The following is a 25,141-nucleotide window of genomic DNA, read 5'->3' as shown; positions in this document are numbered from 1 at the left end:
GCGGCCCCTGTAGGTTGGGTATATACTTTAAAACGTAGTGATCTTATTGATTATTTGAATGAAAATGAAATAGAGTTTGATGAGTCCGAAACAGTGAAAAAATTTAGAGTTAAAATAATAAATCATTTAAGGGCCAATATAGACACTCCCGCAGCTCCTTGTTCCGTCTCTACCGAGACTCATGCTCCCTCTAGCCTAGATAAAAAGGTTTTCCTTAATGCTTTAAAGGGATTGCCTAGGTTAGAAGGTAGTTCCCCACAACTGGTTCTGTCTCAGCTTCATGAAGCGGCTAGAGTACACAAGTTAAAGTTAGTAGGTGAGTCAGATTTCTTGAAGGCATATTTGGGGAAATGCGGTGATGCCTTCTTACCTTTACTCACGGAAGCGATTACATCTCGGCTTACATTTAGCGCCTTTAAGGCTAGTGTGGTTTCCCTGGTTTGTCCTCCGCGCATTTTAGAAGCATGTAAACAGGAACTAGTCTACAGGTTTCAAAGACCACAAGAGAGTCTTTCCGATTTTATCAATTCAGTGTCCAGCTATGCCGAGGCTTTAGAGCTAAAATTAACAGAAGCGCAATTAGTTCAGGTCATCCTTAACAATATTTCACCATTGATTTTACAGCATAGTGTCATGTTAACCGCTCCTACAAATATGTTGGAGTTGCGTCGTTGGAGCAGCGAAGTAGACAACAAAATTGTAGCTATGAATAATTATGTAAAACAATTTCCTTCAGTATGTTCTACTCCTTCACCAGCCTCTCCAGGTCCCTCCACCTTTCCAATTGGGCGTCAGTCATCGCGGGGCAGGTCGACTCAGGTCAATGTGGTTAGTACTTGTTCATCGGATGGGGTAACTCAACCAGGGATCACGACAGTTAATTCGAGGCCTTTAGGGGCAGTCACCCGAGATTCATCGGTTAGATGCGCCAATTGCAGTCGGTATGGACATATGGCATCATGTTGTACTGAGCCGCTCAGGGACAGCTCTTCTCGAACCTGCTTTCGGTGTAAGAAAGCGGGGCACTATAGGTATCAGTGTCCGGGAAACTGATTGGGGTGCCCCGTGAGAGTGGTCGGCGTACCTATCCTTCTTATAACAAGAAAGCCACTTCTGATTCACGTTTGTCTTTGTGCCTATCTCTCTGTGTGGTAAAAGTGTTTCGGCTCTTGTTGACTCAGGTTCCACCAATAGTTTGGTTAGTGAGTCATTTTTAGGGCAATTAAGTAGCTCTAACCCAGGTTTGAAAAGTCACATTCAACATGAGGCTGAGATTAAAATCTGTGTAGCTAACAATTCCATTATCACCTCCAATTCCATGGTTGTTTTACACTTCAAGATAGATCGACTGTCGTGGGACTGACAGTTCCTTGTAGTTCCTGATTTGTCCTACCCCTTCATCTTAGGATTAGACTTTTTAGGGCACTCACAGGCAGTCATAGATTTCTCACATCACGAACTTAGATTTGGATTTGAACCTAATTTAACATTGAAATTAGAATCAGGTGATCGTAGTGCGTTTAAGCTTCTTGTTTCGGATGATGTCAGTGATGAGGATCATAAAATGAAGGCCCTAGTAGCCGAGTTTCCGGAAGTCTTTACGACTCGCATAGGGAGATGTAATGTTGTACCCTACAAATTTCAGTTGAAAGACAACATACCTGTGCGTTCCAAATTTTTTAGGCCCAACCCTCATCTACAGCTTAAAATGAGAGAGATTCTGGATAAGCTTCTTCGAACAGATGTTATCTCCCCCTCTGTTTCTAATTATAGTACGCCCACCTTTCTGGTAGCCAAAAAGAATGCTATTGATTACCGCCTTATACATAACTTTATTCCTTTAAACAAGAAAATAATTATGGACAATTTTGGATTACCTACTGTGGAGATGGCTTTGCAGCAGTTAGGCAAAAGTCACATTTTTTCAGTTATCGATTTAAATGCCAGTTTTCACCAGTGTCAAATTGATCCTACCTGTAGAGGTTTTACTGCCTTTTCCACCCCTTGGGGGCAATTTCAATATAACCGGATTCCCATGGGAGCTTCCTTTGGAAGTCAAGCCTTAAGCCGTGTTCTGGATCACGTGTTGAATGATATCAAATTTAAGTATGCTTTCAATTATTTAGACGATATCATAGTTTATAGTGACAATTTTGATGATCATCTAGTTCATCTACGAGAAGTCTGCACTCGTTTAAAGCATGCAGGCTTGACTGCAAACCCCGACAAGATTACCCTGGGAAAGAAATCAGTTAAATTCCTAGGATTTGTGGTTTCCGATGGCCGTTTGCTCATGGACCCCGACAAGGTAGCCCCAATAGTCAATTTTCCTCGCCCTAAGAACGTAAAAGGAGTACAGAGTTTTTTAGGTTTGTTAGGCTACTATGCCCGTTTCATTCCTAATATTGCCCAAGTCTCAGCCCCACTGAATAAACTACGTAAAAAGAACGCACCTTTTGAATGGAATTCTGAACAGGAAAAATCTTTCAATACGTTAAAAAACTGTTTAGCTTCTGCACCTATTCTGGTTCTGCCTAATTTTGACTTGAGGTTTTCATTGTACGTGGACGCTTCCTCACTCGCGTATAACGGTTCGTTATATACAAAAATAAACAGTTCAACGCCGATTGCAAATTTTGATGTTTTTATTTTATTTTAATAGAATGTTTCACAGACGATTCCAAACACTTACAATAGTTCATTCACTCGTGCCACACATATATCTGCCCGTCGAAAAACTGCTGGTAGCTCGCATGACGAGAAATTACCGGAAAATAATCGCGTAGATTGAGTCCTTCAGTAATGTTTTACTGCAAGTACACGAAGATGGTGCGACCTCGAAGAGAACCGCACCCAGCGAAAACGAATTCCGCCCCGAGCCAACATGCCTACGAAGGTGGCCGCAATTTCTAATTAAATTATATCCAAAACGAAAAAAAAGAAAATTAGGTTGATTTAAATATAGGCCTGGCTCCGACCACCAACGTGAAATGATCTCTTCATAAATTACATGATAATTTAGCGAGAAGCCTACTCGTCCAGCGTTCGACAGACGACTGGTGAAATCTGGCCACTCTCTTCTCCACGCAGGGAGGAGAAGTCACCTGACCTCACCGACCAATCACACGCACGCTCCATTCACTCACACAGCCAATTACAGAATAAGTTACAACACATGAAAAAATCTTTTACACACAGAACTCTGGGCTTCCCCTGATCAGTCTCTTTTCAATTTCACATCGAAATCGGGGACTCCCATTCTTGTTCTCTCTCCCACACCGTGAGACAGCAGTTATCACTCGGTTCCCATGCAGGGGGGAAATTACCGTCTTTATCTCGGTTGGCGGGGAAGCACTGTTCCTTTCTCACTCCCACTTACAGGCCTCTCATGCCTCTCTTTCTAACCATCACACAAGCCCAGACACAGTCCCGTGATTTATAATTATATTACAACACGTAAATAAAATTTAAGAACAATAATTATAATACGAATTACTTTACAAAATTAAACTTATTGAGAAAAACCTGAAAAAGTAGGCCTAAACACGTAAAAATCTAGAACAGCGACTTCTTTGTGAATAATTACATAAAAATTACTAATGATAGAAAATGTCTGTTAAAACCCAAAATACCTTCTTAAAAACATAGCAAGTGAAAAATATCAACCCTAAAATACATGAAACCGGTAAAATATAATTAGAAAGATTTTTTAAGAAATATTTACATTCATGAAAATAGTTTAAAAGAAAAATTATTTAATTAGGAGGGCAGGGTTCTGCAACATTACACGCGCTAGGAGCCGTTTTAGGCTATCACATCAACGATACCTTCCATCCCATTGCCTACGCCAGCCGCACGCTCTCAGACAGTGAGAGAAAGCTGGGTGTGTACGAGAAAGAAGCGTTGGCTTGTGTATTTGGAGTTGAGAAATTTCAGTCATATCTAGAGGGCTCAGAATTCGACCTTTTTACCGACAATCAGGCCCTGAGTTGGTTATTTAATCATCCTAACCAGCTAGGAAAACTAGGCAGATGGATCCTTCGTTTGTCTCGTTTCAGGTTTAAAATTCACCATGTACGAGGGACGGATAACATCATAGCCGACTCCCTCTCGCGCATGTTTGATCCAGATAAGTTCTGCATCATTCCATCTCCTGACGTCGCTGAGACTAATGTTTGTCGTGTATTTCCTCAGTCCTATCTTAATATTAAAGAGGAACAAGCATCCGATGATGAGTGTCTGAGTCTGAAACAGCAGATAGAATCAGGAAGCAGGATTCCCTACCTGATTGAACAGGGTCTTCTTTACTACACCGGTAAAACAGGACGTGCTAGAAAGGTTTTTGTTCTGGTCTCGTTACGACCATTGGTACTTCGTTACTATCACGATGCCTTTTTGGGTAGCCATTTGGGTATGGAAAAGACCTTCAAGAAGATCGCCAACAGTTTTGCTTGGCCTAGCTTACGAGAGGATGTGCGTCAGTATGTTAGGCGTTGTCATGAGTGTCAGGTTTCCAAACCACCTCAAAATAGTAAATTAGGATTATATGATGCTGATCCACCCGTCGCTCCTTGGCATACGGTGCATGTAGATATCTTTGGACCTTTGGTACGTTCTAAATTAGGAAACACTTTTTTGCTTGTTGTGGTGGATATATTTTCTTAATTTATTTTTTTGCTTCCCTTGCGTAATTTCAAAGCCTCCTCTATAACCTTAGCATTGCGACGTCAAATTTGGAAGTTTTTTGGTGCACCCTCAGTGATTGTTTCAGATAACGCCACTTATTTTAGATCTTCTGAGTGGAGTGAGATGTGCCTTGAGTGGGCCATCAAACCTGTCTTCAGCAGTGCTTACTTTCCTCAGGGCAACATGTCTGAGAGAGTTAACAAGGTGTTAAAGTCCATTTTCACAGTATACTACCGCCACGACCACACCTTGTGGGATCGGTTTCTTGAATTTATCAACATAGCTCTTAATAGTGCTGTACATTCCTCCACAGGTTTCTCACCTTCCGTCCCCTTTTTGGGACGAGAGCTCACCCATCCCGTTAAGTATTTGGGGTTTACTCTCCATTGACAGTCCGTTGGAACAGGATGCCATGGAGAAAGTGTTAGATTCAGTAGCATGTAATCTTCAGAAAGCTAGAGAATCTGTTTGCGACAGGTATAACAGTGGTAGGTTAGATCCCCCCTTTACCACTGGAGATATCGTTCTGGCCAGGAATTTTTCTCTCCCTTCTAAAGTTAATCAAGTAGGATCCAAATTTATTCCGCCCTACGTAGGACCTTACGTCATTTCGCGTTTTTTGGGGAGGAACAAAGTACTTTTGTCGCAGCAAGGCCGTAGGGGTAAGCAGAGAAAATGTCATGTCTCACATTTGAAGCTTTACCATGCGTAACTTTAATAATATGAAGATAATCTATTGTGCATTACTTATACTTATTTGACTTGTGAGTAGATCTTTATCTTCATTTTTATTGTAAGGTTGTAATATGCTCATGTTTTAAGTTAGTGTTTTGATATAGATAGGTGTTCATATGTCTGAGGGGTAAGCACTCCCGTTGTGTTCTCCCTCCTCACATCCCTCTTCGAGTTTGTTGCAGCGCTTCTTCTTTCGCTGGGCCCGCCTTGGAAGGCACTGCAGTTGGGATAGTGTCTTGGCAGCCGAAGCCACTTGGCTCCCTTCATGTGCCTGGCGGGGTTCCGCTCTGGATGGAGCAGTGGAGATTCTGTTTGCTGCCGCAAGGACCGGACTGGTGCGCTGGTGGACACATCACGACAGCCGGATATTCGCGGACCAGCTCAGACTCCTGCATCTTTTCGTCGAGTGACCTGGGTACTGCCATTTATTATTGACTGGTTAGTATTTGGCTGCTCCGATGCTCCTCGGCCCATTATGTGACTACAAGAGGATATTATGTGTTGGTGCCGGACAGAGATGAGTGGAGTATGAACTGACTTCACACACAAGTATTGTTTAGTCAGCTGGACTCTGGGAGTTGCAGAGTTCCTACCGGAAGGCGGAACCCCTGATGGATGGCTGAATTTCTACACATGGACTCTGGACCTGCTGGGTCATATCCTCGTCGGCTACTTCGGTGGATAGAAGTCCTACATCTGCCTAAAGTTCTTCGCCTGGAAGTCTTCGTTAGAGCGGGGGGTTTTGAGCCGTGCTTACGCATGTCTCGCCTGTCCACCGGCTGCTACGTGTCTGCTCACGTCTCCTCACTGTTCGCCGGCTGCTACGTGACTGCGCTCTCTGTGTCTGTGGTGACTTCCTTCTCACCTCCCCTGCCCCTCCTTGCCTCCCCTCCGCTGGTGTGTGCTCGGTCAAGCCAGTTCAGTCTGGACGGTTCGGGCTAGTTCCCCTCTTCCTTCCCCTCTCCCCTGTGTGCTTACTCCGCCCCTAGTTAACTAGTATATAAACCCGCTATTAGCGGTGTCGTTACCTGCAGTCTGCCTTGACGTTTGGTGTGTGCACTTGTGCACTTGGTGACGTCGAAGCCGTGGTCATGGGCGTGAGTAACTTGGAACTTTAGAAGTTTGTTTGTTTATTGTGTTTGTAGTGGCTTGTTAAACTAGAGTTGTGTTTGTCATTTTTCCTTTTCTTTCCTCGTTCATTATCAGTTGTTCTCTCTTCGCCCATGACCATATGGCTCGCTCGCCGTCAATATTTATAGTGTGTTGTCATTTTGTTTCAAATCTTTGCGTAGCTGGTTTGACTGCAGGTCACTGGGAAATATTATAAACACCTGGTTAAAGTAGGCTGTTATAGTTATAGGTTTCTAATTTCGTTTACCGATTGCGTCACCACCTGACCTTTTTTCTGTATTGTGTAAAGTATAACAAGTTGTATAGTATACCACTTATGTATTATCTTTTAATTCTTTGTTATGCTTGAAACATCGGTTCATATATTTGTTATGTTTGAGGTTGTTACTAACGAGAATAAAAAATTAGTCTTGCATTGATCTTGGGCTCTTCTGTAGATGGTGCGCCGTTTTTTCCCCTACACCTGCTTTCTTAAGAAACTTGTTTTTTTTTTTTGTTTTTTTACGATCTTTTTCTTTAAATCATCCTTGGCTGGTTCAGTTTGAAGGATGCTGTGACGTTTTGAACTTACCTCGCGCACAGTATAGTTCAATTTTAAATGTTACTTTAGTAGAGGAAAATGTTCTCTTAATTTTATTATAAACTGCTCAATTGATTAAATAAAACATAATAATAGTCAACTGTCAGAGCAGCTACTAAATATTGTCATATATGAGACATTTAAAAATATGCTTCCTCTCCTGAAAGTGAAATAAACATAGGCAACATAGCCCCCACCAGTGTAAACAGTTACTGAAAATCCAAAAATGACATAGGAGTAACTGACCATCTAGGAATAAATATGTTATATATAACATATAAAAAAACTTAACAAGAACAATTTTATATTAAACAATAGCTAAACCAATTTTTTTTTTGTGAACAGTGTAGCTGGTCAGCAATTTGGATTTGCAAATAAGTAAAAAAAATTAAAAGAAGAGGAAAGACTGAAACGGGACAGGACATTATACTTAGATGCTTATCATTTTTAAGGATTGATGCATTTTTACTGGGTTAGGTCAAGTTTTATTGGGTTAGTTCCCCTAATTGATATGGCACCATTCATCTATATTTATATTTATAGGAATTATAACTGACCAAGATTAGCCTGGAGTCTATTACTTTAACATTTAATTTTTAACTTGACATCATCCAGGGCTGTGCCCCACACAGCCCAATATGTCACCACCCCTCCTCACCCCTATCCACCTAGCATTTGAACACCCCGCTGGCAACATGCGTGTGTGCGTTTGCATATAATATATAAAAGTCTCAAGAAGAAAAAATTTATTCCGCCAAATTTTGGATCCAAAACTGAGGTAGTTGCAAGCTCCCCCACTAGACGGCTCTTCTTTCAAGAAGAAGCTACTCGTGGTTCCAAGCTACCATGTGAGTGTGCTGTAACATTGCTAGTCTCAAGGTCACGTGCTGTATTCTATCTATATCTCTCTGCCATCGCGTGGATTTGTTTCTGTTGCAGAGTGGAGGGGCAGTTCACTGACGAGGCAGGCATTTAGTTTACATGTTATGCTTGTGAACACACTGCTGCAAATATTTAAAACAAAAATACATTTTCTTTATAGAACTGAAAGGTAAAATTTATTCCTACAAATATTACACAATTATTTTTTTTAAAAAATCCAACACAAGTAAGTTATTCATTGGTACACGATTGCAGCTGGTGTGATAATATTATGAATTGTAATAAAAATTGGGGATATTTTGAACATAAAATTATGATATATTATTTATGAAATGAATTTAATTTCCTCAAAGAATCAACCTTGTTATGAATTCAACCAAATTTACGTTATTCAAAGCTAAAAACTAGAAAATACATATAACGGTTATCTACGTTGCTGTTCAGTGCAAAACAGTGCACGGACTTAATAAGCAATACATTCATAATAATTTTATCAAACTATTAATACACAAGAAAAACATGTTTTTATCAGGAGAAAATAATTGTGTGTTAAACAACTAATTAAGCCAGAAACTTATATTAGTATATTATTTAAGTTTGCATATGTGCAATGAATATTATTTTGTAGTAATAAATTAATATTTTGCTACCATGGCTGAATCTATAAAACGTTTAAAGAAAATTTCAAACATATTTAATACCTATACTTTATAGTTGCGAGGTTTGTAAATTCTTATCAGGAGAATTATACAACACAGTGCATTAAATTACATTGAAAATTTACAGTCCCATTGAAAATAATTTTAAAAAATATGTGGGAAATTATATAAAAAAATACAATAAACAAAATATTATATGTATTATTACAAAATTTTTATGAATTTCAATTAATGTGGGCCCCTTGATTTTTATATCAAGTTAAAATGCAAACAATTCTTGCAAAAGTTTTTCTCTGTATTCTAGAGTAGTTTAAATAGTTTTTTTATATGCACAAAAAATACCAATGTCATTAAAAACCATAAAATCAACTTATCATAATGTGTGATGTTTATGACGGGTACTACAACTAAATTTGAGAATTTGGCAGGTGAATATTGTAAAAACATATATATATATATGTATAAAAAATATATTTATATATTTGTGTAGTACAGGACTAGCTAATCATGTATAGATTTTTTTGTTAATCCCTAATAATAAGCGTTTTTTTTCAAAGACTGTTTAGGCATTTTTAAGTGAACACTTGAGTTAAAAAGACACAAATAATATAAGTAAACAATTGATTTTCTTGGTCTAACCTCAAACCAAACACTCATTGGCTTAACAACACTTAAACAACAATTTAAAAAAATGGTATGATTATCGATAAAGTTGATAATTGAAAACACGGATAAAACTACATTTTTTTTTTAATTAATCCTAGCTAGATCGATTTATCACCCCCGAAACCCTCTGCATACTAAATTTCATGAAAATCATTGGAGCCGTTTCCGAGATTCAGATTATATTGACAAGGTCGGGGGATTCGGTAGTATTTACAACGTACTTTTAGTGGGCGTCACCGTGTCTAGGGGGCACGGACCCGGCGAGAAAAGACTGTCTCAGGCGTGACGTAGCCCGTGTGGCGGCGTGACTCGTTTCCCCCTTTTGCAATTACCCTAACCACGCAGTGGGATCTCAGGGCGCCCCACACGCCGACAAACAACACTCGAAGCACGCAAACACAATGGCTCTATATAAAGGCCTCGCGGCACGACAGCACAGCTGTGGTCCAACCACCTCGATAGACGCACAAAGGCGAAGTCCTCGGAGAGCCGGAACGGAGCGTCTTTCTTCAGCTAGCGACGGGAAGCGACTGCGCGAGCAATGGCCGCTGAGGTAGCGGGGCGGAGAGGGGAGGGGGGGGGGGGGGTTTGGCGCCAAGCGCCCTGAACAGTTACCCTGTCTCCCGTCGTGCCGCGGACGTGGTTAGTGATTGAAATGCATAAAAATTACAATAAATTTTAATATAAAAATATATGGCACTAGGGGAACAAAACAAAAGATTTTCACAGTATTATTATATCTTGGGGAGCGAAGCACTGATTCTACAGCGCCCTCTTGCTGCGGCGCGCTATTTAAAACACATCAGCCGGGAGGATTAACAGGAGGGGAGGGAGGTGGTGGCACATCGGGCTCAGATGGGCGTAGCCCTGGACAACGTCAATATATATACAAGAATTGCTCGTTTAAAGAGATATATGTATGTGTATATATATATGTATTGATATCGTCCGGGCCTGCGGCCCCTTTTAAGTCCGATATGCCACTGCCCAAACACCACCCACCCTTCATTCAAACCTCCCGCCTACCCGTACATACGTGTGCGTGTGTGTGTGCTCGCCCGGCAAGAGGGCGCTGTCGAGTCAGTGCGCCGCACCCCTAAAACATAAGTAAATATAACTGTGTTATTTGTTTTTATATTCCCCAAGTGCAACGTGACGGCAGATCGGCCGGGAGGGTTTTATGTACTTTTAATTAAAATAAGGTAACAAAAAAGAATAGCGTTTCCGGACATTCCCGAGGAAACCCAAAGCCAGACAATAATTAAATTTAAATCTTAATAATTATAATTTGTACAATCTTTTCTCTTTATTCAAAAATTGTCACGTAATTTTTAAATCATTCTTGTCATGTTAATTTAGTTTCCCGTGGCACGAAATCGCAAATATCTTTTAACGGCAATTGTTTCGGCGGGAGGACGCCATGTTAGTCGAGCGAGCCATGATCTCAGCCCAGTCCGCCGCCATCAACGACCGAGAGTAGACGCGCCAGCACTCCGGGGACCTCACCGCTTGTTTCACCGCCTAGTAATTCTGTTTCAATTTAATTCCGTATAAATCATTTTCTTTTCGTCCTCGGAGCTCCTCTCGGTCGGGGGACTGTATAACTAATTGTCTTACGACCAGCAACGGTCTTTTCTCTTTTGTAATACGTAATGTAAGATGTGATCACGTGGGGGTCTTCGCACCTAAACCGATTCGTGCCGCGGGCGTTTTAAACAGTTTCAATCGTGTAAGTTGCATTCGCCGAATAAATCAGGTGTGTAAATCAAATGTATTATTTTCTTATTTAAATCTGTTGACCACGTGGAGTGTGACGGCGTGTGGGACGCCTGAGAGCCCACTGCGTAGGTGATAGCGTGCCCGACGCTGAGAGCGGGCAGGGATCCGTGCTAGGTGTATTCAGGGGTAAAGTAAAATCACGCCACACATGGGCGACGTCACGACCGTGGGAAAGAGTCTCACATCGGTCCGTGCACGTGGCACGGTGGCGCCCATAAAACCCGAGCACGCATTACAATTAAATCAGTAAACATCAGAGACTACGGCCCCCCTATCAAGAGGTGCCGCCACGAGTGGCACCATAACAGTATATATATATATATATATATATATATATATATATATATATATATATATATATATATATATATATATATATATATATATATATATATATATACACACATATACATATATATACACATCTATACATATCTATGTACCTCTCTATATCTACATATATACATCTGTACCTCCCAATATCTATCTCTTCTATATACCAATCTCTATAAAGCTCTCTACATCTATATATCTCTTTAACTCCATTTCATTCTCTATACCTCGCTCTATCTCAACCTATCTCTCCGGCTCTCTCTATCTTACTCTATATCTATCACTCTATCTCTCTCTCTTTTATAGTTAATTAAATTGTGTTTTGCGTGTGCATTTATACAACGAAAACAGACGAAGTGCTGCTATACAATATGAAATAAACACATTGGTTGAAATGACTTTTGGACTACCTATTGTTTACATCACATATAAACTGAAATGTCGCTGTTTGTATTTTATTCAAATCCATTCTGTGAAGTATCACTGTTTCTATTTAATTCAATTCTGTAAATGGTGTGCACTCATACACCAAAAACATACGAAATGCGGCTAAACTAAATGAAATACACACACCCGTTGAAACAATTTGTGCCCCACCTATTGTAAAATATTTGTACTAACTCAAAAAACATTCGCGGGCATGCGCATAACAACTCACCAAAATTTCATCAGCATCGGATGAATGGTATAGGAACACATACGGAAAAAACACACAATAGCACATTTGAAAGTCAAGGCAACGCCATCTTTTGATGAAGTTCAAAACTGAACTGTTATTAGCGCTGTTAGTTCGCTAGCCACCGCGAGCTCAACTAAGTAGACAGGTCTCAACAAGAAGGATAGGAAGTTGCCAGACCTTACTATGTGTATGACCATGTGGCAGACATAGATAAATGACACACACTGACTGTTTGTATGTCTATGATCTATGATTTCCTGTTATAAAAATTATTACACCCTGTTTTTACTCCATTAATGACGGAATTTCATAGTAACATGTGGCTTGTGTGTTAATCCAGGTATGAGATAGCTGTATGTCAAATCTCATTCAAATACGTTCAACGGTTCGAGCGTCAAAGAGTAACAAACATACACACGAACCTTTGCTTTTAAAATATTAGTAGGATGTACAGGCACAAAGAGATTTCAATCTCAATTAACAATTTTAAAAAAAAGCAAATCAACAATTTGCAAGGTCAGAGAAAACAAGGTACAAAATAAATTCAATGAATAATATCATTCTAAATATTTGTATATAAAACTCTTCCATGACGTAGGTTAAGTAGGTAACTCATTACTTTGATACAAGACTATGCTTTGGCACATTCTTAACGATTAAAAACATGCACAGTGCCATCTAGTAAGATATAACATAACTATTGTATTTAATATCCTAATTAATATAATAAGATAAAATCTTTTTAAGATTTAAGTAAACCATACACCCTCAATTGAAATTGTTTACAATTTTCGTAACTATAAAGCTGTACAGTATTGTTTAATTGACGTTGACGTCGTCCCAAGTGCTCCTCCGGCTCGCTGAGGCCATTATTGCCCGTTGCTGCTTCAGGCTTGCGTGTGCACCGAATGCGCCCGTGCGCGAAAGTGTAACAAACGGCCTTGGCCGAGAGGGGAACGCCCTGCAGAGGCTCCACCATAACAGTGATGTGTCTTTTCATAAGGGTTTTGTTTATGTAATTATGTGAGTGTGTAAATATCTATTTGTGTTGTTGTGTACCTGTAGATATGTTTCCCGGGCGACTGAGTCGCGTCTCCCCGCCTGTGACCATGTTGGGCTCCACGCACTCGCACACGAAGGGAAGGAGGGGATTCATGTGCGCGCGGCAAGGGGGGAGGCCGCTGAGACGTAGCGGAGCAAGGGTCGAGTCAGTCGCCTGAGTGGGATGAGAGAGTGCGGTCGCGGAGTTGTGAGTGAGAGCAGAACGGACACTGTCAGTCACGTCACCGTTGTCACGTCCCCGTTATTCGCGTCTTTGTCGGTCACGTAACTGTCATTCGTGTCGTCAGTCACGTCACAGTTAGTCACGTCACCGTTGTTCGCATCGGCAGTCACGTCACAGTATTTTGTGTCATTGTCATTCACGTCACTGCTAGTCACGTCACCGTCATTCACACCACTGTCAGTCGCGTCACTGTCGTGTCACCGCCAGTCAGGTCACTGCTAGTGTCGTGTTGCGCTCAAAGTGCGTGAAGCCGGGCCTCGCCCTGATGGACTGTCACAGATGGGGGCCATGACAGCCCATGTGCAGTGTGTTACGTGTGCAGTAAACACAACTTAACGTCTTAAACTCTTTAATTTCACCCGAGTTAGGCCAGTTCCCTTGCCCCATGGCACGAACCTTCTCTGCCGAAGCAGCTGGGCAGCGACTCCGAACCACGGGAACGGCCCTAACGTCAACAACGTAATACACGTCAATGAAACATTGTGAAAATTAAATACAAAAATTGACCAAGTAGACAATATAGAATAACTATTTAACACTTAAACTGTGAATAGAAAAAAAAATTATATGTAAAACAATTCCCTGAATACAAATAAAATTTTCTTTAGCCGAAATAACAAAACTGTGAGAAAACATAACTAAATTTATTTTGTGTAAGCTCAACCTGTTTACTGTTCTTTAAGGAAATAAAAGAAAACTTAACCAACATTGGTTATCACAATTTGAAGAACGATGAATAGTTTGTTTGTTTTTACCTTCAACTGTTGCTTTTAAAAACGTTTCCTAGAATCTTAGAGATGATGTAAATCACATTTAACTTTTGTATATAAGGTTGAACTTGCAGTGAAAGAGTTGAAATTATGGTATATAATTGATGTTTTTAATCTTCTGTAGTTTGGAAAATAGTTTCATGTTGCTTCATTTTCGTTTAATATCACATTCTTGTCTGGAGATACACTTCCTGATTTAATATATGACAGCGCACTAAGGTCCACAATAGAAATTCTTTGTGATCACGACACATGTCAAACCATGTTTGAAAGGTAGCAATGGTACCTTCTTTTATAAAATTCTCCATGAATGAGATAATACTTTTTTTAAAAAAAACAATGTGTATTGTAACATATTTGCAAAAAACTTCTAGCTGAAAGCTCCTGACTTCGATGAGACTGCTGGACGCTACAGTTCAACTGGTTTCTTCGGTGTTAGGTGGACAAATTTTTTTTTTTTTTCCGATATAGTTCTTATAATTTTTAAAGGCTTTCCTCTTTTGATTTACATCTGTATTTTCCATTAACACACTTTAACAAGTTGGACAATGGAATTTGTCCAAACACATTTCAGCTATGTGCCCAGCTAAATAGTACATACACTGCAGAATCTTCCAGTGTTGCACTGCTCTCCTTAGACGTTGTTGGGTGTTCTTTATAACCTTAAACAACAAGGTTATTTATATACTCACACACTATCTAAATAACAATATTAAAAATAAGTTAAAAAATTTAACTTATATGTGCAATATGGGGCAAATGTCCTAACACAAAGTTTGTTGGAACATCCAATCAAATTTGATAGTTTCTAACTAATGAATCCATAAATACGGCGAGAACTTCATCAGATGGTTTCACCCCTGCTGAGGAAACAAGACACACAGAAATGCAATTACCACCACCTGCACTAGCTTGTATTTATTTCCTTGTCACTCATGTTCTTGCACCTTCCAAACCACTACTGTCTGAAGTAGGACGCAAGACAAGAAGAAGCCAGGTCTCTCTGGGCGAGTTTCAGTCATGAAGCTGACTTGACATACCAGTGTGTGGTTGTTTGGGAAATTCCTCTGTTTGCAGTGTGTTCCTTCCATTTTGACATGTTTCAGACATGCTTGTCTTGATAGAGCTTGCTATTACAGCCTCCCTTGTGGTTTCTACTATAAGTAAAGATTCTACGAAATGTATTGAATAAATAAATAAAAATTTATGCAGACCTCAATAGTGTAGGTAAAATTAAATCTGTTCCATTTCATTCTCCAAATTACGATGAATTTTTAAAATATTTTTTGAAAACTTTCCGCTCTTACAGTGTTCAATATTGAAGTGAATCCGGAAATCTTACAATTAGAATCTGAAACTCTCATAGAATACAGAAGTGACATCTGACCTTTGTTTTAAAAAAGAATAATCAAAAAATTATATTTACATTTTTTGCTACCTATAAATTTTTGAATGAAAAACAAAGTTATATGAAGTGTAATATTTTTTTATTTTCTTTCGATTAACTGTTTGTATGGCCTCAGGTATAATTAATAAGCTGACAATGAAATCCAAAATATATTATCTTAATGTCTGTTCAAATTATAAAACTACCAGTAAACTACTTTAAATATTGCAATGCTGTTTTACAGAATCATTAAATATAATGCGAGAAACAAACAAATACATTTTTTGGAATTTTATTTTTTACACACACACCTACTCTAACTTTAACAATACCAAACTTTGTGTTTTACAAAATCCACTGGATTCAGAAATCGCAGTGTTGCACAACAATTCAGCAATATTAAATAGTAGCTAGTATTTAAAAATAACATTTTGAGACTTTTGTCAAAAAAGCCACTATTTTTAATGTTTAACTAAACTGCTTCTTAGATTCAAATGAACTAATGCATCATCTTCAGTAACCAATACAAAGGAACCACTCATTTAGCTCTAACATATCCAGAAATGGATATACGCATTCCATATATTGAAAAGACACTGCAACCAGGGACATATGCCGGAAAGGGGGAGGGGGAATTGGGGTTATATCTCCCCTCCTGTACGGAATCATAAAATAAAATCCATGGTAATTATTGGACGTCTCTGATTTTTAGAACGGAAAGAAAAAATTCATAACATTTGGTTTTCATACACCACACACATCTCCAAATTTACTCTGAAGGGGTGGTTTCTTAATTCTTACTAGTTTGTGAAAAATAATAGTTTATAGCTTACATTACTATACCAGCATTAGACTTTGCGGCTTCAGGGAACGAAAAGTAAATAAAAATGGAAAATATGTTTTGCAAGTACTAGAGAAGTCCCTAAATGTACCCTGAAAACATGGTTTCTTAATTACTACTGGTTCATCAAAAATAACAGTTTACCTGCAATCTTGTTATCTCTTTGTTTAGCACAACTGTAGCCCAACAATGAATAAAAACTACGCTAATTCTTCCATTTCATATATTGAAGTTTATTTCCTGAATCCTAAAGGATTTATCCTGATGGCATGATCCTGTTGGCTTGATCCTGTGGTTCATGATGCTTGCTGTTTTAATTAAGTGGGTCATTCTCAAAATAACGTATACATTTCACCAAGTGAATAATATAAATATAATATTGTGAAAACACTATAAAACCATACATTAAAAATGTTCAAGAGACTCACCTGATTAACTCCAGAGCAGTGGCAGAGATAGTTTCTTTGTGTTTAATGATATATTGGGAGTATAAATATTTGCTTGTCCACGGAGGTGACAGGTTTTGACCACGGAGGTGATTATGATCTGGTTTAGAGTACTTTTATTAATATAAATGAATAAAAAACAGAAATTTTTAAAGAATATTAAACTTTTTAATCTATGTAATTGCACATTGCACATTAATAACAAAATTGTAGAAAAAAAAGAAGAAAGGAAAAGTCACTGCAAATTGAAATTGTGCAGATCAAAAATGTATTGCAACCTATTGTTGAGAACAGGTGGATTAAGTTTACACACAATGTCTTCTACGTTAACATCAGAGTTTCTTTCTGATGAGAATACAAATTTATAGTTTGATGAACTGCATTTCCTCATGAACTTTATGTTAAATTCATCACAACTAATTTTTTTTTTTCAATAAAGCCAATAAAATGCTTAGTGGATTTATTCCTGAAAATTTTATAATCACATACTCATCTTCTTGAAATGGTTCATTAAGGTTAGCACTTCCTAAACTATCTTCAGAATAAATTTCCGAATATCTAAGTCTTGGCTTTTTCGAAACTTCACTGCTGACTGTAGAACCTGTACCCAAGTTAAGAAATATATTAATTTTTAAGTAAGTTATAATTAATATATGTATCAATCATGATGACTTCATTTATTATTTGAGTACCACTAAGTTAAATTTTATTAAATAATTTAGTGTGTGTATGACGAAATAAAATGTATATCCCTATTATCTTTTAGAGTGAAGTTGTTTTAAATTGACCGAGCATGGTAGTCTCATGGTTAGCGAGTTTCCCTCGCATCCGGGAAAGTTGGGGTTATATCCCTGACTGATACATTTATTGGGGTGGTGTTTCGAAAGTTGGGGTTATATCCCTGACTGATACATTTATTGGGGTGGTGTTTCCTACCATCCACCCAAGCAAAAAGCTGGTACAGTTCCTCTTACGCTACCTATCTACTTCCTTCTTCGTAGATTAATTAAATTAGACCCTAATTAAGCCTGTATAGTGCATAAGGAGAAATAAGGTAACAAGTTTTTGGTATAATTTGCAAAAGGATACAGTTGAGGTGAAGCAGATTGATTTTACCAATTCCATAATGGCTGCATAATTCTTTCGGGTCACAAATCATACAGCTTAATCTTCGTGCCTGTAGGTATTCCTCCCCTTTCACCCAGGTTATTTGATGTATTTTTGTTGTTCCCTTGAATACTTCAGCATTTTTAGGTATTATACTTTCAAGCTTCACTATTGCAGATTCTTCTACTGGAAAGACAATGATGGCTTTGCAATTTTCTTGGAGTTTAGCCACTAAACTTGGGAAATCAGGAATGTCCTCACCCAGGGGCGCAACAACAGGGAGGGGGGGGGGGACAAGGGTATTTTGCCCCCCCACCCTTTTCTGAAACCTTGAAGTGGGGGCAAACGGGGGCAAATAAAGTGCTGTGTAATCAATTTTTAGATAATAAAACTGCTTAAATAGCACCATTTTCCTCCTTGAAATACAAATTTTCCCGGGGAGGACCCCCGGACCCCCCGCTTCAATAGTGGGGATCCATGATTCTTTATAAAAAGGTATATTGCCCCCCCTTTAGAAATTTAGTTGTTGCGCCCCTGTCTTCACCCTTTGCAACAATGGCATCAGCTGTCCTTTTGACGGAGCCTCCAATTCCATCAGGGACACCTTTGCCATAGCCACCCTCCGAGTAGTGCCAAAACATTTCTTTAGCACACAGCCTGGCTGACAAAAAAGATCCAAAGACTTTAAACATCTGTTTATTTTTATATTACGTACAAGGTCCATCGCTTAAAAAGTGCACGGTAGATACACTAGGTTTCATGTGTTTGATTTTCTTTAATATTGGTTCCAAATGGGCAGCAATAGCTACCGGGTAATGTCTATTGTTATTTGATACTGATACAATGATTGATGGCTTTTTTGACCAGTAAGTGGATCACAATAGTATAGCACAGAAGTATGCAAAGTGATCTGGGGTTTAGATCCACCAAAATGTGCTGATTGAATCTCCTTGCCATATTTACACTGATAATTCTCCGAAAAATCAACATGCAGCAGAACTTCATCCTGGTTTAAAGATTTTTTTTAATTCATCTATAGTAGTATACTGGTGCTGTCTGTATGTTTGCTGTATGTTGCATTAACTGATGAAAAGAAGTTTTTATAACATTAGCTAGTTCTTCTTTTGTACACTTGACTTCTGTCTTGATTGTTCTTAGACAAAACTTCTCCTTCTTTTTAACAACCACTGGTACTTTCATTGTTATCCATTTCTCGTAAGTAATCTGTTCTGACCAATTTTCACAATTGAGGAACTTTAATTCCTTTGCTTGACAATTCTTGCATCTTCTTTCTAAACATTCTTCTTGCTTCTTATATGTATAACATAAACTTTTTATCACATCAGATGTTGAGTTTTCTTCAATTAACTTTAACATTTTTAGTTTTCTAACAGCCATTGAAAAGTTTTCATGTACCTTACAGAGGCATGTTTCACGAGAAGCGGCATTGGGAATGGTTATCCAGAATGGTCTGAAGCGACAAAATGTTGTATAGCTGATATTTTGGTACTGCTCATCATCAGAAAACTGTTTATGTAAGTTTCTTAATTAATTATTCAAACAACGCTTTTGTTTCTTCATTTTTCCTTTTATAATGGTCTCTTTTTTTCCAGCACACAATCTACTGTTTTTATCCTTTTCTAAAAATTCCTTGACAGCATTAGCAGTGCTTTTATTTCTGACAAAATTTATAAGATTGCTTTTGTGGTATTTGATTTATTTTTTTGCATCATTCTAAGAGAAGTTAGTGACTGCACGTATCCAACACACTTGTATTTCCTGACCAGTTTACCAGACAGCATAGTTCCCCACTTGTGCTTAAGTTTTGTTCATTTTTCTTGGTGAAAATTATTCCTCAATTGTTAACAGATAACTTCATTAGCGAAAAGTCTTCTTTTCGAAACATCATCCAGACTTTTACCTTTAAAAAGTTTCTTCATAGTTTTTCTGGGAGTGTCATTTTTAGTTGGTTTGTTCTCTGAGGTCTCTCTCAATCTTTGCATTCGTTTTCTGTAACTTTCTAACTTTTTCTCCAAATGTTCATACTTCTCTTGCATTTCTTTCAATTCCTTGCGCAATTTGTCTCTATTTCTTCTTGCCTTTTTTTGCCAGACTCCACTCTACTTGTAGATGGTTTTGGAAGAGTATTATCTAAAACCTCCTCTTCATTCAATGGACTAAGTGGAGGAGTATTTGCGTTAGCAAAGTGTAGTGTAGTTTTTTGCTGATTTTTATTTTTGCGGTATCTTTTCGATCTTCCTCTCCAATCTTTACGTACTGCTCTTTTTTCCCTGTCACTTAAATCTCTGACAGTTCTTACATACTTTACCAGTTTTCCGTCTTTCGTGCCATCGTTGTCTTTCTTTAATTTTTGCTTCTTGTAAAGTAGGATTAAGTTTTAGTTTTTCTCTTGCTCGTTGCATGCTTCGACGCTTTTGTTCCCTTCTTTTCTTACATTTTATGTCTGTGACACTGATTTTCTTTTTAGGATTCATTATAACCTGGAATCAAGAGAAAATATTGCGAGTCTTGAGAAGGCTTGAAAAACAAACCCGTGTGGAGAGACTGCCAAACAAAAAAAAACCTCAGCATGAGCAAATTTTGTAGTATTTCAAAAACTGAGTATAAATTTAAAGTAGGCTTGTAGTACCAAAGAGTAATACAATTTAAAACAGGTGTGCACTTATTTGAAATAAAAATCTATCAGGCGGAAGTTTAAACAACCTCCTTAGTTCTACATTATGTGTACGGTACATATCTATGTTTAAAAATGTGAACTTTAGTATTTTTACTGTATTGTTTTGTATGGTTGTAAATTATTTTAGTATAAATAATTTCTTTAAATATTAATAACCCCAAAATATACCAAGCAGAAAAGGTTATACATGGTTTGGTCACCTCCGATGACATTTGTCTACTCCGTGGACAATAGCTGTCCATGGAGGTGAGGAACAGATGGATTTATACCTTCCTACTTGCTTAATTTAGAGGTTATAAAATAAACAATAGTTTACAGTGACAGTTTAACTGTTTCTTTTTATATAACTTGTAAGAACATAATTTTTTAAGTCCTAATCTTACCTTTTTATACAACCACGGAGGTGATGATATGATCTTGACAATATTGCTATTCTAACTTTGAAATGGAAATGAGCACTTAAATACAATTTGTAAACCAACAACAATCACCAGCTAAAACAAAATGGCATCTGTTTTTCCCGCCTTTCACAACAAAACAGTTGTGACAACAGTATATAGCTAAATTATTGTAGTTTTGTAATGTCCATGGAGGGTATGTATATTTTGAGGACAATTAAACATTAATATATATAAAGCACAAGTTCATATTTAAAAATAAAATATAATACCTAATGATAATTAATATTGATTTTTTCTTTACTCAGATTTGTATGCAATTTGGTAAGTTATTTAAAAGGATTTACTTTAAAATTATTTAATAATAGGTACTTAAGTTTTGCTATGGGGACAGTCCACGGAGGTGATAATTTGTATGCATTTCAGCAGGGCCGGTGTAAGGTAAATTGGCGCCCTAGGTGAAAAACCTTAATGCTTCCACCCACCCCCCCTACCCCAAAAATTTTTTTCCTTGCCTCAAAATACATCACGTAAGCCTAAGATTTTGTCAACAATCAAATGTAAGCAGGCTTGTGTTTTTTTTTTTTTACTTATTACAAATCATAAACATATCACCGTGGACTTACATATACATCATTTTGAGAATGACCCAAGTAAGTCAAAAGATCTTAATGGCATGATCCTGTTGGCTTGATGCTGTGGTACATGAAGATTTCTGTTTTAATTCAGTAATGGAAGATCCTGTACATAACCATAATATTGTCATATAATAAAAAGTTATGATCGTAAGTCGAATAAAAAGGATTTTTTTAACCTACAATTATTATTCATTCTTATTTCGCAATTCCTTTTATGTACAGCATCTTCCGACGTACTGAACTAAAACAGCAAGCATCATGTATCACTGGATCAAGCCATCATGATCATGCCATCAAAATCTTTCGACTTACAGAAATAAAAAAGCAAGCATCATGTACTTACTACAGAATCAAGCAAAAGGATCATGCCATCAGGATGTTTCAATGTACTGAACTAAATCAGCAGCATCATGTACCACAGGATCAAGCCAACAGGTTCATACCATTAGGATCAAGCTTTCAGGATCCAGGAATAAACATGAAACACCAGCCATAATGAACAAAGAATATATTATGGCTGTAATTCACTGGAAGACTGCAAAATTCAATGTGTCAGCTACTTTAGTGCACAGCACGTATTCCTTACAGAAAATGAACAACGTTAACAATTCAATTCAAATTTTAGGCTTCCATTAGAATCTTTTGTTACAACATTCACTCAAAATAGTACGTACTTTAAATAACAAAACAAACATTTCGTAATACAATTACATACTCATTCTAATAAAACAACAAACATGAAATACAAGCATTAAAAATTCCTTACAACTGCAATACAGTCGTTATTTAAACTAATATCAGTATTACAACACCTACATTAACTAAAGTTCTCCAAAAAAAAATTTTAATAACCCACATGGAAAATATAAACAATAAATGTCGCAGATTGCGTGAATACATAGGTAGGTTGTAATGTAAGCTGTAAACTGTTATTTTTTTCACAAACCAGTAGGAATTATGAAACCTTCCTTGCAAGGTTAATGCACAGGAAAATCTCTAGCACATGGAAAACATATATTTTTATTTATCACAGGTAAATGATGAATGGCGGTAGCAGCAAAAAAGGGCATAGGTTATAATGTAAGAAATAAAATTTTAATTTTTCATCAACTAAGTAGTAGGAATTACGAAACCATCCCTTGGGAGTAAATTTAAGGACGTGTGAAGTGTGTGAAATCCATATTAACCAAATTTTTCCTTTCGATTCTAAAAAACTGCAACGTCCGATAATTACCAAATCCATCATTCCCACCAATAAAAGTTAAGAATTTGAAACCAAAGAGCTGACAAAGAGGGTTTATTGCCCCCTTTCCCCGTTTCAGCAGCGGAAAATGTTTATCTGAGCACACACTTGACAGCAACCCAAGTGCACAAAAATGTTGTAACATCTTTTACAACCATCATAGTATATAAGAACGATACATTACAAGAATTTTTTTTATTATTAACACATCAGGTATATAACGTATAAAAAAAAGAAGAGGTATACCTACCTTATATACTCCGCCGGTGGTGTTGAGACAATTCTACCTAAAAGCAGTTCTACCGGCGATTTTATGTCTGGAAGTAACGACTCATCTTTCACAATATTTGACATGACGAACTACGATTCTTTCATCTATTCCACGAACAGAACGCCTAAAATTTCAGGCATATTTTATATTACTTAAACCTCCGAACACGATCTTAAAATCAAAAACATGTGTACTTTGTAACCATAGAAACCTGTATAGTGTCGCCAACCAATAAAATAAATTTCTCAACAAAAATACTTTAAAGAATGAAAATGTTAAATAACTTTTGCTATGTTTCACTTGGAATGAAAACTATTTTTAATTTTTTCTAATACGATTTCAACGTGAATACCATCAAGGATGCCAACACTAATGAAGAATACAGCAAATTATTGCGTTCATCTTTGCCAACTCCAATAAATTAGAGTCACTAGGCTCAATATTAATGGTCGCTAGAAATACGCTAAAAATAATTCTACCAGGGCGGATCCAAGATTTGATTCTGGGAGAGGCCCAAGAGGAGAGTATTGGTCTCTAAGGGCCGATATTATAACCTCCGGCTAAATCCTAAGGTTAGCTAGCCTCCAGGTAAGGCTAGCCTCCGGTTAACGAACGAGGGGTGTATTATGACCCAAACTTAGCCTGCGGTTGGCTAACCGGAACCTGACGAAGCGTGTGGTGTAATAATGGTTGTGTTGGTAATGAAATAAAACAGAATTTGGTAACTTTTGTTGCAAGACCAAGGTCATTAGATACCTCTCATCCCTCTATTTTACTGTTATTGGTCAATCGCGTCTGACGTACATGCTAGACCACATAGCCGCGGGAATTCAAATTAATCAAGTGTCTAAATGGCACTTTCTTAAATTTTCTGATTCACATAGACTGATGTAATTTATGTACAGGTTAAATGTATCACGTGTTTCCGCTAGTAATATATTTAATCTTTGTTATGTTGTCAGTTATTTAATCGTAAATTAGGCTCAAATGTGTATTTTAAAATCTAAACTGGTGTTGTTGGTAAACATTGTGATGTGTGCTGTTCTTGCAATATTCACAACATTGTGTTATTTAATGCTAATTTGTTTATGCTTGTTACCATTGATAAGTAATTATATTCAATATTACATTTAGCTTCCTTGCTAGATGTTTAAGTGTCAACATGTTATGTTCATTTGCAGTAGTAAACAAACTTTGTAAGTGTATTAAGAATATCATACAATATAACAAGTTTTATGGTAATGACTATCCTCCAAAAAATATTCTAAGAATATTTAATGGCCCTTTAACTACCAAATTTCATATTTGTGTGCAGTAATATGATTTTGTCTAATCCATTGCATTCTAACCTGTGGATCTTCCACATGTGATCCCTCTGCACTTTACCTATCTCTCAGCTTTCCAAAATCCCCTCCCTTTAATTACCTTAACCTATTTCACCATTCTTTCTTTCTCCTCCTTTACAGTGTGTCCCACACAAGCTCCATCATCACTGATGGTCTATGCATCTTCCTTCTTCCGTCATCGTTTCTCCTCCGATATTTGTCACTTATCTCACTACATTGCATTGTACCTTTATAACTCTTAAATGTCCATCGCTAGGTACGAGTCCAAAATTCCTGTGGCGTATTCCATATCTGATTATCACCAGCATGGAAGATGCCTTTTCATTGACTTTTATTTCTCTCCTTTAGTGTCATAGCAGTTAACCCCAGACCCCTACTCCCTTCTTCACCGTCCGCTTTTTTTTAATCTACTCATCATGCTTTCCCAGACATCTGTCATTATGAACAGCAAGGGCCCCATGGCACTCCCCTGTGGTATGTACTCCATGTCACCACTCCCTCTTCCTATCATTAATTTAATATTAAGTGAGCTAGTAATTTTGCATAGAAAATTTTCTTACAGACCTGTCATTTATAATTAT

The 25,141-nt window shown here is 37.7% G+C and overlaps 1 protein-coding gene across 2 annotated transcripts in view; it reads right to left on the bottom strand.

The window, feature by feature from the left end:
* The window catches only part of LOC134531065 (dynein axonemal heavy chain 6), a 491,808-nt gene extending 467,993 nt beyond the window's left edge, over positions 1-23,815 (bottom strand). Inside the window, exon 1 of one of the 2 annotated variants that reach the window (XM_063366586.1) lies at positions 23,194-23,815. In XM_063366586.1, coding sequence (XP_063222656.1) covers positions 23,194-23,297 — 104 coding nt within the window. In that variant the 5' untranslated portion in view covers positions 23,298-23,815. The remainder of the gene's footprint in view (positions 1-23,193) is intronic. The other variant, XM_063366584.1, reaches the window with a different exon arrangement.
* Positions 23,816-25,141: the final 1,326 nt, after the last annotated feature.

This window comes from Bacillus rossius, chromosome 3 (assembly GCF_032445375.1).
Source record: "Bacillus rossius redtenbacheri isolate Brsri chromosome 3, Brsri_v3, whole genome shotgun sequence".
Lineage (NCBI taxonomy): Eukaryota > Metazoa > Arthropoda > Insecta > Phasmatodea > Bacillidae > Bacillus > Bacillus rossius.
This window is presented reverse-complemented; position numbering and strand designations above follow the sequence as displayed.